General features: G+C 35.3%; 1 protein-coding gene across 1 annotated transcript; it reads right to left on the minus strand.

The window, feature by feature from the left end:
- Positions 1-6,752: 6,752 nt before the first annotated feature.
- LOC114756328 (cytochrome P450 CYP736A12-like) lies at positions 6,753-7,595 on the minus strand. Its single transcript, XM_028945271.1, has 2 exons — positions 6,894-7,595; positions 6,753-6,824 (listed from the first exon to the last, which is right to left on the minus strand). The coding sequence occupies exons 1-2, from the start codon at positions 7,593-7,595 to the stop codon at positions 6,753-6,755; spliced, it is 774 nt and encodes a 257-aa protein (XP_028801104.1).
- Positions 7,596-13,200: the final 5,605 nt, after the last annotated feature.

The following is a 13,200-nucleotide window of genomic DNA, read 5'->3' on the forward strand; positions in this document are numbered from 1 at the left end:
GACCTGAGATCATCATGGATTCCTACATGAGAAACGCTTAGCTTTGACCTAGTCAAAAAGTCACTTTTGACCGAGTGATCATAAAGACTATGTTCAGGCTTAGTGGTTTTTCATGCGGAGGAATGTGAATGGTCAAGATGGAATTTGTCCCTCACATTCGTAGGGAGACATTACTAGGCCCCTCGATGAGTGAGTCTGAGAAATGTATGACCATACTATAATGGAAAGGTAGTTTCGTTTCTATACTCAGACTACTCAGGGATCGAGAAAGTAACGGTCATATGAATAGGAGGATGACGTTCTCCATGCCTCATCCATGACCAAAATGTCGTGTGACAAAAGGGACGTGATATGATTGTATGAAAGGTTACATCGTTCAACGATCCTCATATGATTTGGGTAGTCGTGATGTCTTGCTAGAGACCGCTTACGACTTGTGAGTCATTATAGTTAATGGCCCACTGCCAACTTCATATGGGCCTACAGGGTCGCACACAAAATAGCCCAACGCGAGTTATGGTGTCCAGATTCATTGAATCTAAGATATGTCCAGATTCAATGAATAATATAGGGTCGACATGTATATATATATTCGTATATATATTATATAAATATAAGAGATATTAATTGTTAGATTTAATTTATAAGGATAAATTAAATATATATAAATTAATTCCGTCATCTCTTTATTAAATAAATAGGTGAATTGAATCTGTGAGACGGATTTAATTTAAACCATATTTATTTAATTGTTCTCTTATCTGATTAAGCAATATTTGATATTGTATTAATTTCGGAATTAATTTAGAGTTAATTTCGAAATTAAATATTATTCATTAAACCTATAGCATCCTATATATTTGATATGAGGAGCTAGGGTTTTAAGTGAGAGAGTACCAACAGATAAGAGACGGCCTAAGAGAGATAAGAGTGGATGGATTCTCTGAAAACCCTAGACGGACAAAAGGGCGCTAGCAAGCCGTCTATAACCGGAGAGCTATTCGTGTGGATACCGGTAAAGCAAGCCGACCGGAGTTGTCGACTTCGAACGATAAAGGAGGCGAGCAGAGGCATCCTGAACGGTGAATCACCAAGCCACTCGGAAACGAACACCGAAGGTAATACTTCTCTTACTACCTGACTTAAACGCGAATCGGTAGATCCGGGCAAGGGATTGAAAGTTTTAAAATTTTTAGTTTTTCTGCTGCGCGTCGTCTTTCAATACCCTTCAACTTGAACCTCTAACTTTCTAGCTACTATCTCCGGTCCTAATTATAAGACCTAGTTGATTAATTTGGGGAGATTAAAAAAAGAAGTTAGTTATTTTTGTAATAAATATATGTTGTTTTCCTTAAAATATCCTTGCTAATCAAGTGTATTTGCTAGAACTACCATTGTTAGAAGGATTACCTTGGAAAAAAAAACATAAATATGAAAGACAAAGTGGATTGGGGTTTTATATTTAAGACCAAAATAAAAGTCAAAATGAAGTCTTATATTAAGAATCAGAGCTAGTATAATCTAATTTGAATTGTTGTGTCCAATAGTTACTAATACCTTTTTTTTTTGGGGTCAAGATCAACTTATTCTATTTTTTAACATACAACCTATTTTTAAATTTGTAAAACATCTCAGACTAATTAAATTAACTAACTTCTTCTTCAATGTAATTCAATTAATTAAATAAATCTTATAAAAATCTCAAAGTAATAAAAAAACACATTAAAAATGGAACGAAATCCAATTAGAATATGCCAATAAGGTGATGACTTATATGAGAAAGAAGAATAGATTTTGTAGGGGTCCATTGAAGAGGGGCAGATTGGAGTGGAGCTAGGGGTGAGCAAATAGCCCATAACCCACTAGCCTGCCCATAACCCAATAATTTTTTGCCCATTAAAGCCCGCCCAATTAGCCCAAATAGAAGATAATAAACGGGCTGACTTAAATGGGCGGGACAGCCCATTAAACGGGACGGGCTATGGGCAAGGCTTTGGGCTGCCCATACCCACCCATTTAAGTTTTATTTTCTTTAAAAAATATTTTTTATTCTTTAGAGTTTAGACCTAGCTTCAGTAGCTGCCTTTCATTCAAGCTTTCATTATTTGCTTCTTTCCATTCCAGTTTCCAGTTTGGCACTTCCACTCTTTCAACTGAAGTACTGAACAGTGAACATTGAACAACTCTCTCAGTGTCACTCTACGTCTCCGCCACCTTCGATCTGTGCTTGCGTTTGAGCGTCTCTGCGATTCGACTTCAAGCCAGCTGCCCAGTTTGCTTCTAGCTCCAACGGTTTGTGAACTGTAATTGATTCGTCTGTGAGGGAGTGAGGCCGTGACTTTGCATCTTCATCTGCGACATTAGAGCTCCAGTGAATTAGTAATCATCTGCGAGCTTGTGATGCTGGGTTGCTGCATCTTCATCTTCGACATTAGAGCTCCAGTGATTGTTTGTACTGCGTCTTGCCATCTTCGAGTTCGACTTCAACTTCTCGGCAGCTTCTCGTGGTGGACTGGTAGCGGCGTCCCTCGATCTGTTGAAGATTGAAGCAAAGGTCACTATCGCTGGTGCCTGGTAGCTCACTGTTCGGTAAATTTTTGTTTTTGACTTCTCCTGTTCCAGTGTTCCTCCATTTCGTTGCTCTCTGTGTTCTGTTCCTCCATTTTGGACTTCTGGTAGCTCGCTAGTCACTATTTCGCTGAATGTTGATTAGTCATCCATATAAAGATGCTTTTGTTTAAAACATATGTCTATTAGCCTAATCACAATGCTACATGGCAAATTAAAATTTTGAGGGAGTTATCTAACAAGAGAAAAGTTTAACGAGACAAATTAAAATAATTGGAATAAAACATCAGCTTAAAACAGAACAAAGACGAGCAAAATGCTAATTTGCCTTCATGATCAGCAGAAGGGCGAGGATTTTTTTCTAAGAGAAGCTTCTATCATCATTTACCAGCAACTTATCTCCTTCGTAAAATTCAATCTAATTTCCCTCCCCTCTTTTCCCCTTGATTTTGTTTATTGTACAACATAATGATACGCATCACAGACGATCGCAAACACATTGGACAATTTCAACTCTTAGTAGATGCAGCGTTAATATGTTTGAATGTTGGGATCTATTATTCTATTTATGACTTACTTATACATAACTATAGTTCCCTGTTTGCTCAATGGCTTGGTATGATGCGCTAATATGTTTGAAAAACTAGCTTTATCTTTTTTTTCTTACATAAACGTGATTATAGTTTTCTTGGTTATTTCTCATTGTCATTGTGATTGATTTGGAATATGGAAGAAATGAGCAACTCAAAGTAAATAGCATGGATGATGTGCAAATGAATGAGGGGACACTAATGATGTTAAAACCACTACCACTACCACTATCACATCTCCTGTTGCTACTGGACAAGGACAACAGAATGCAACAATGTCAACAACTAATGTTGGAGGAGGAGGAGGACTTCCATTACCTAGGAAAAAAAGGAGACAAACATCTGAAGCATGGAAACATTTCACAAGGTTGCCACTAAGTGAAACAAAAGGTAAACATCGTGCACGTTGCAACTATTGTGGGACGGATTATGCAAGCCATCCAACTAATTGTGGGACAAAGCAATTGTTGCGGCATTATGAAAAGTGTCCAAAAAATCCAAATAAAGCAAGCAAGCAACAGTCAATCTTCTCAGTTAATTCTAGTAAATCATTGACTCATCAAGTATATGATGAAGAGGAATGTAGAAAGGCTATTGCACATTTTGTCATAAAGGATGAGATGCCTTTTCAAATGTTGAGGGACAGGGTTTCAAAGACATGATACATCGATTTGAACCAAGATTCAAAATCCCCTCACGATGGATTGTTGCCAGGGATTGCTACCAGGTGTATCTTGAAGAAGCTAGAAAGTTGAAAAAATATTTTAAGCGATCTAAAGTCCGTGTGTCCCTCACCACAGATTGTTGGACTTCAATCCAAAATACCAACTACATGTGTTTGATTGCCCATTGGATTGATGATGATTGGAATTTACAGAAACAGATTTTGAATTTTGTGTGATTGAAAACCATAAGGGAGATCCAATTGGTGCAAAACTTGAGACATGCTTATTGAATTGGGGCATTGATAAAGTTCTAACTGTCACTGTTGACAATGCTTCTTCCAATGATACAGCACTTGCTTATTTGAGAAAGCGTTTAAGGGGTTGGAATGGTCTCATACTTGATGGTGAATTTATGCATATGTGATGTGCAGCACATATTTTGAACCTGATTGTTTCTGAAGGATTAAAAGATATGAATAAGTCAATTGAGCTCATCCGGCATGCAATTAAGTTTGTTAGATCTTCTCCATCAAGGTTGAATAAATTCAAGGAGCTTATTGTTAAAGAGAGAATTGACTCCAAAAGTCTACTATGCTTGGATTGCCCCACTAGGTAATTTAGATAATTCTTTAATTATATTTGTTTTCATTACACTTTATGATATAATTTTGTTTCGTTAATAAAATTTTGTTTATGTTATTAGGTGGAATTCGACATATCTCATGCTTGACAGTGCTATAAAATTTGTTAAAGTCTTTGATCGAATGGAAGAAGAAGATGCAGATTACAAGGAGTATTTTAAAAAAAAGGTTAGACTTGATTCAAGCCAAGATGATACAATCTATGATGGTGAAGCCACAACTCATCCTCCTAGTGCATATGATTGGGGTGTTGCAAAGGAGTTTCTCGTCTTCTTGAAGTTGTTCTACTCTCAATGACCTTAAAATTCTCTGGATCTAACTATGTGACCACAAATACATGCTTGTTACATATAGTTGCAATCCAGTCAAGTCTCCATAAAAGTGTAACTAGTGAATATTCATTGTTGACTGATATGGCCATCAGGATGCAATTAAAGTACAACAAGTATTGGGGAGATATAGAGAAAATGAATCCATTGCTGATTATAGGGGTAATCCTCGACCCTAGATACTAATACAAATGACATATGTTAATGTTGTTTTTGATAGAGCTTTTTCCAATGATCCCATAAAGCGTGAGGTCACATTGAAGCATGTCATGAGTGTCTTGCATCGCCTATATGATGAGTATGCAGTTAATGTCAAACCTTCTGATGATGATGCATCAACATCCCAGCAATCATTGCAGCAAGTGGATTCTGTTGCTAGTGGTGATGTGGTCAATGAGTTAGTTCCTAATGTTGAAGAGGCTATTGAAGATGACCCTACCTACCAAGAGTTTTTAGTCACTGCAAGCACTGCATGTAAGAAACCTGAGCAAGTTTCTGAGATTGATGAATATCTTCAAGCTGGATTATGTGGCCTTGTTAATCCTAAATTTGATCTTTTGGCATGGTGGAGAGTAAATGCTTCCAAATATAAAGTTCTTCATCTCATTGCACATGATTTGTTGGCTGTACCAGTTTCTACAGTCTCTTCAGAATCTGCCTTCAGTACTGGGGGTCGAGTGCTTGATACTTTTAGAAGTTTTTTATCTTCAAAGATGGCTGAGGCACTTGTATGTGCTCAGAATTGGCTATGTACAAATCATCCTAAGGCAAATGATTTGGATGTTGATAATTTTGATGAGAGTACAAGTATTGTTGTTGGTAATGACTAATTTCTGTATCATTGAGTTTGCAGCATTGCATTATGTTTTTTATACTAATAGTCTAATATTAATGACATTAACTTATTTTTGTTTGTTTTGTTCTTACAGAGCAAGAGGCAGCAACCACACATTCAACAATTTCAAGTGATTCTGAAACAAAACATGATGATACTCAAGATCTAGCTGGATGATCAATTTGATGATTTATGATATTGTTTTCTTATTCAAAGTTTGTAACTTTCAAAGTTTGTGAGACTTTTTATGATTGGTGGCTACTTTTATGATTTTATCAGACTTTGATTGTTTGTGTCTTTGTGACTCTAACTGAAGTTATGTGATTGAATATGGTTAGTATTATGTGATGTTATTTCATATTTGATTTGCTGTTTGGTATACAAAATTTATTAATAACTTCATAAGATGACATATAAAAAAGTAGTCATGCTGAAAAATTGTCAAAAAAAAAAAACAAAAAAATAAATGGATTACCCTTAACCTAGTTAGCCCAAACAGGCTGCCCTGTAGCCCATTTGCTACGGGCTAAAATGGGTTGCTACCGAAGTTATGAGCTAGCCCATGCCTGTTTATTCATAAATAGACGGGCTACGGGTTAACCTTTGGGCTAGCCCAGTGCACCCATTGCTCACCCATAAGTGGAGCGTATAAAATCAAAACGCAGGCGCTTTGGACACCGCTCATTAATTAAACTCTATCGCCGAATAAATTTTAATGATATACAGGGATGTGTCATTCCGCCTGGAGTCAGGAAGAGATTAATGGCCCCACCACTTTGAAAAAAACTTAAAAGTCTATTATAATATTATATTTTTATTTTTATATTAAATTTCACATAAAATGCGTAATAATTTAATATCTTATAATAATAATAATAATAAAATGATGTAGTTTAATTTTTTTTAAAAAATTTAAAATCGCATTAAAGTATTACTTATTTTATATAAAATTTAATAGTAAAAATATTTGGGAGGTTACAATATTACGAAAAACATAAGAGAGAGGTATATTATGAGCTATAAGGTCAGGCCATGCGCGGCCATAACTCTATCCATCCGTGAATGAATTATTTTGAAAAGACACCAATTCTTTTAAATTCCCATACCCATTCACCCTTTTGTGTTCAACACTTCACCTTGAACCGCTCTTGGATCAAAATCTGAGATGCAGCTAGACAACGGACAGATTTGGTTTGCTGGTTGAAACATTGAATACACTAGAAGGAAAAAGAACAGTAAATATGCAGTTGAGTTGATAATGGTACCTGGATATCAAATGGCGCCAAGAAAGGAACGAAATCTGCAATATTGAAGGCTCCAACCAAGTTCAGCGCTTCATGAATAAGATCCTTCAGATCAAATCTATCGTCCCTGTTGCGTCCAAATATCATTTTATACATTATGTCTTCTACAAGCCGCTCCACCTTCTCCGTCAGATCCACCACCTCACTCGCCGCCGCCGATTTCTCAATCGACTTCACCAGCTGTCTCAACTCCTCCCTTCTTAAGGGAGCAAACGTCTCCAATTTCGATGAGCTAACAAGCTGCAGAGTACAGAGCTTCCTCATATCGCGCCAGTAAGGGCCATATTCAGAGAAAACCATCCCCTTGGAGCCATAAGAAAGGAACTCCGACGCTTGAGTCCTTGGGCGGCTGGCAAAAACGACGTCGTGCGTCCTGAGGAAAAGCTCGGCGGCTTCAGGGGAAGAGACGACAACAGCAGGGACCTGTCCGAGTCGCAAGGACATGATGGGTCCATAGCGCTTCGCGAGAGACTGAAGGGATCGGTGCGGGAGAGTACCCAACTGGTGGAGGTTGCCGATCACCGGCCAGGCCGGTGGCCCTGGGGGTTGTTTCAGGCCATGCTTAGTTCGTCTAAGGCACAGGGATAGGAACAGAGCTGAGAGAAGGAAGAGAAGTGGAAGAAGGAGAAGGGAAGGGAAGGGCAAAGAGGAAGAAGGCAACATGTTTGATTTTTTGTCTGAGAGTAAATGAAGAAAAAATGAAGGAGGCTAGCTTCAGTGGTTTGTATATATTACTAGAGGGTCCTTTGCTCAGTCATGGCGTATTTGGTTTGAAGAGAGGCTAGGAGAAGGAAAGGAAGGTAGGGCGAGAGAGGACAGAGGAGACTTTAATGTTATTTTGTTTAGTTTGATTGAGAGGAGGGAAGAGAAAGATATTTAATGATTTTTTATTTAGCTAAGAGAAGGAATTGAGGGAGCAATAAGCAATTTATTATTTCATCCTGAGTTTATATTTTTATTTATATATTATATAAATCAATTCACATTTTAATTTAAATTACATAACTGATTGAAAATTTCAGCTAAATCATGTTATATGTGTATAAAAAATGATATAATCTTTTTTATGTAAATTAATATAGTAATATATTTGAAGTAATTAAATTAACACATTTTATTTTTTATTTTTTACAAAAAACGAAATCTTTTCTCTTCTGCCCATTCTGTTCTAGCTTTAATATACAATCTAATTAATAAAACTAATACGTTTGAAAAAAAATCAAACCGCAAAGATACATAGAAATATTAGAACTGGAAGAAGACAATATGAATGGCTGCTATTCCTCTTCCACTCTCTCCTCCCCAAAACCATCACCTTCAACTCTTCTTCATCTCTTTCCTCCCCTTCTTCCACCGCCACCACTATCCCCTTCTCTATCTCCTAGCACCTTCTCGTCCAACTCCAAAATCAGCTTGCCGCTGCTGACTAATGCCAAGCCAAAAAAGAGACTCCCAACCTACTTATCATTTTCGTTGGCCGTGGCGCTCAGGAAGACAAGAAAGAAGAAGAAAGGAAGGAGTACACCGCCAACCAAGCTGGGAATATCACAAATATATAAGGATAAAATAGTCAGAAAATTTTTTACTTTCCTAAAAAAAAAAACCCTAATTTAAGGGGACCCAAATGAGGGTAAATGAGGGGAGGGGAGGAAAAATTTTGACTCTTCTTTCCTTCCAATTTTCGTCCAAATAAGGGGAGGGGGTCATTTTCCCTCCCCTCCACCCTTCCTTCCAATCAAATACATCCTTAGAGTATGTTTGGCTCAATGAGAGGAAAGAGAGAGGAGGGATTTTAATGGAGGAAAAGGGAAGGGAGGAGAGTGGAAGGATTTTAATATTATCTTGTTTGGATTTATAAAAAACAAAAGGGTAGGGGAGGAAAAAATATTTTAATATAAACAATTTTGCTCTTATTTTATTTAAGATATAGGCATAATGATCACAACATGACAAAATATGGACATAATAGTCACAAAATGACAAAATATAGGTATAATGGTCACAACATGACAAAATATTACTCTTTCTTTTCAAATCCTCTTAATTTTGGAGGGGAGAAAAATTTCTCCTCCCCTCCTAAAATTTGTGTGCTGCCAAACAAGAGGAAATGATTAAAATCCTTCCCCTTTCCTTTCCTCTTTCCCAAATTCCTCATACCAAACACACCCTTAGGTTGTGGATGAAGATGTGAAAATTTGGGATCTCGGGTGTCATGTACCCACTCCGCCGCTTACTTTTGGGTGCTTCCTAAATTTTTTTTCATTTTTTTTATTATTAAGCTCTATGTAAAATAAGTTAAATTTTAATATCTTATAAACAAAATTCAGTTTTAATTTTTTATGATTTTTTAAATATTTGAGAATACTAAATTTTTAAAAAACCGTAAAAAATTGAAAACTGAATAATTTTTTGCGATATTAAAATTTTACTTATTTTATATAAAATCTAATAACAAAAATCTAAGGGACACAGCACCGCCCGAAAATTTGAAGGTGTGTTCTACCGAAAGAACACAAAATAAGGGCGTCCACGTGCGATTCAAGCTGGATTAGAATATTAGCGGCAATTTTGACCATCTATTGAATTTAAAAAATGGGAGAATTTCATATTTTCATTTAAATTCCAGTGCAATGAGAATTAAGAAATTTTAAGCTTTGAACTCATAGTTTTTGCTTAAAATGAGGGGGGGGGGGGATTAAGTTGGGAGAAAAGTTGATAAAAATAAGTCTGAATGTTGAAATAAAAAGCAAGTCCTAAAGAAAATTTAAAATCCGTTTACAAGCACATATACATTTTGACAACCAAAAATATACGCAAATTCAAGTTACATGCTAATAGATTCTGATAGGGAAATAACGAGTGTTCCTAGGTCAGTTATACATATTTTCATAACTAAGTACTCTTCCGGTTTTTAATATAAGACTCATTTAACTAATTTGATTAGATTAAGAAAGTTATGTAAGTTAGTTAATTATAAGAAATGTGACACGTTTTTCCTAAAACACCATAATCATCTTTCTTAATACCCCATCTCCTTCTTCTATTTGATTATGGTTGAGAAAGTATCCATAGGGGTAATTTAGAAAAATTGATAAATATAAGAACCGGGTCTTATATTTAGAATCAAAATCAACTCAACAATTGGATCTTATATTAAGAATCGGAGGAGCATAACAAAAATAACAAGTATCAAATAAAAATTTAAGTCCAAATTTACATTATAAAATGCCCAAATTTCATTGTAATTTTTTTATATATTCATGATAACAATTATATATATTCAAAATAAAATGCTCATTATTGTCAAAAAAAAAAAAACGCTCATTTAATTTGTTATACATTGTTATCCTAGATAACGAGGATTGGATTGCGCGCGCGCGAATGACTCCGTTTATTTGAAGTTGTTTTATTAAAGTTTTTGACTTGAGTATTTTTTGATATTCAATTAGGTTATTGACAATTTTAACGTTGAAATATCTTATTTTAAAAAATGTAATATAATTTATTTATGTAGAAGTTAAGTTTAGATTATTTTGCATCATAGATAGGAGGATGAATTAATGTTGGACATTTTTGTGTGGATAAAGTTAATGTTGGTTATTTTAAAATGGATGGAAATTGGTTTTTCTGACATTCAAAATGGACGCAAATTAAAATTAAGTAGAATGACGCATAATTGTGATCGAAACACAACAAACATCTACGTCCAATTAAGATATTTCTTGATTCTTAATGTTTCTTGATTTTTTTTGAAAAAAAATATATAATTGTTACCATGAATATGTTAGAATGTAAATTTGAACTTGTAAATTTTCATATGATGAGCATTCATTATTTTGTCATGCCTAGTTGTCAACAAATGAAATATAGACTTCAGGATTACGGAAATTTTCAAAATATTTTGAAACTGAATTATAATTAAGGGTTGTTTTTATCAACATCGGTTTTTATCATCCCAACTGGATTTTGTAAATTAAAATTGTGATAAAAGTCAATTAATATAATCATACTTTTTATATTAAAAACAAGTCTCAATTTGAATATCTGTTTGGCTTGATGAAGCTGAAAGTTCCAAAATATGACTTTAGGTCTACTTTGACTTTTTGAAGGGGAAAAAACTCGTTTAACTCAAATGCCATTCCGCATACAATTTTTGAGCTCAAATTGACTTTCATGCTTTTAAAATGACTGGTAAGGACTTTTAAAATTAGGAAAGCGAATTTAAACAAGCCCCCTAGGCCCTAGCTAGTGTTTTAAAACTTAGGCCCCATTGCTCTTTTATGTACCGGAAAATTAATCCTATAGTCCTTAGAGCCTGTTTGGTAGCCTGAAAATATACTGATGGAAACGGAGAATGGGATAATTTTCCTTCACAATATCCCTTTGGTTGCACCACTTTCCGGTAGAGCAAATTCTGGCGGCAGGAAATTTTTCCACGTTTAATGGAAAATCTGTTCCCTCACATATAGGTGGGAATTGGGATCTGATTTTCCTACACAGAAAATTCCCATGTGGCCCCTGATCTTCTTCCTTCGTTCTTGCTCTCGCTTCGACATCGCGATGATACTGCTGCTCGCTGGTCCAAGCTACTTCTCTCCTCCCTCCTTGCAAGTTTCAGCCTCCGACACCCTCCCCTCCTCCCCTACCTAGGGGATGAGTTAAAGATACTTGCCAACTATAAGGACTGAGTTACTGAGAATGTCAGCTTTGATATTTTGTTTTCTGTCTATATGTAACATAAAGAGCCCATCCCAGTACCTTTTTATTATGCTCGAAATGATTTATAAGTAAATTTTTAATCATGATTTTATTATTACGATATAAGTATGTAAAGTGAGCTTTATCTCAAATTACATAAAAATACTTAAAGTATTTAAAATAAGCAAATGCAAATAAGCCCTCTGATTTGAAAGGGAAAATTAAAAAAGCAAAGGAAAAGCAAGTTGGAGTATGACTAACGAATAGTTTGGTAGAATGGAAAGTGTATCCTACAACAATCTTTTTCTATCGTAAGACCTATGAAAAATACTGTTCTCTGTAGAAATGAACGGGAAGTGTCGAAATTGTCTATTATTACTCTTCCCAACTTTTTGTTTAATATGTTATTTTCTAAGCAAGAATATTCAGGACATTCCAGCTCTATTTGTTTTTTGTTTTTAATTGATTTCTATCCTACCTAATACTATAACTAAAATAAATGTAATTTCACCCCCCCCAAAAAAAAAGAAAACCCCGATTCCTCTTTTCATTTATTTAAAAAATTTTCCACTTGACCAAAGAAAACGTTAAGGGTTGGGAGACTGGTGAGGTTAAAACTTTCATCAAGTCTCCGTTAAAAAATGGTGATCAATTTAGAAAACTTATTTGGAAAAATGGAACGAAACCTGACATTATAAAATAAGTCCACTACATAACTTTCATACAATTTCAGCATAACTAACCAATCAAACTGATACTTCTACTGAACTGAAAAGACTGAGATTAATAACATTCATCAATTAGCTGGTACGCGATAAGATGGAAGTGTTAGATAAACAACATATATACATATATTATTCAAACAATCCAGATTATATACATATATGTATGTGATACTCAAAGGAGTTACAGCGGAAGACTTATAAATACCTCTCTCCATTAGCTCAGTTGATTTGATGTAGAACTCGATCTGAATAATGATAAGCTGTGGATTAAAGAACACAATTAGAGAAGAAAGAATGCAGGGAATCTTCCAGCTGGCGATTGGGCACAGCGATGGCAACTGGGATGCAGCCGTCACCAGTGGGGAACCCTCAGAGAGTGAGCAGAGATTAGGGTTTCGCTCCTGACTCAATGTACCGTATGTTATTTTCACCATCAGAAACTAACTTTAATTAATTGAGTCCATTACCCATCTTGGACTGGGCCCAAATGACTACGGGCCACACTCAGAAATATTTATTAATTATCCTAATAATATCTAAATAGTTATATATTAATAATAAATATCTCACATTCTCCCACTTGGCCCGTATACTCAATGCCATTGCCCAGTCAAGATTAACTAAGGACATACTACAAGAATCATAGCGATAAGTCCTCTTTTATCGAGTATTACCTTCCATGTATTACAAGCAGCATCCTTACTTAATGGGTATCACTTTATGAATAAACTCAATGTTTATTCGGTTCCTGTCTCAATGTTTATCAATTTCAATATCACAAATGTATACAATCTTAAACAAGAAATGATAAACCATAAATTTGATTTCATTGCTCATACCTCAAC

The sequence above is a fragment of the Neltuma alba genome, unplaced genomic scaffold (genome assembly GCF_004799145.2).
Source record: "Neltuma alba isolate B1F8T4 unplaced genomic scaffold, ASM479914v2 tig00010388_pilon, whole genome shotgun sequence".
In the NCBI taxonomy this organism is placed as follows: domain Eukaryota; kingdom Viridiplantae; phylum Streptophyta; class Magnoliopsida; order Fabales; family Fabaceae; genus Neltuma; species Neltuma alba.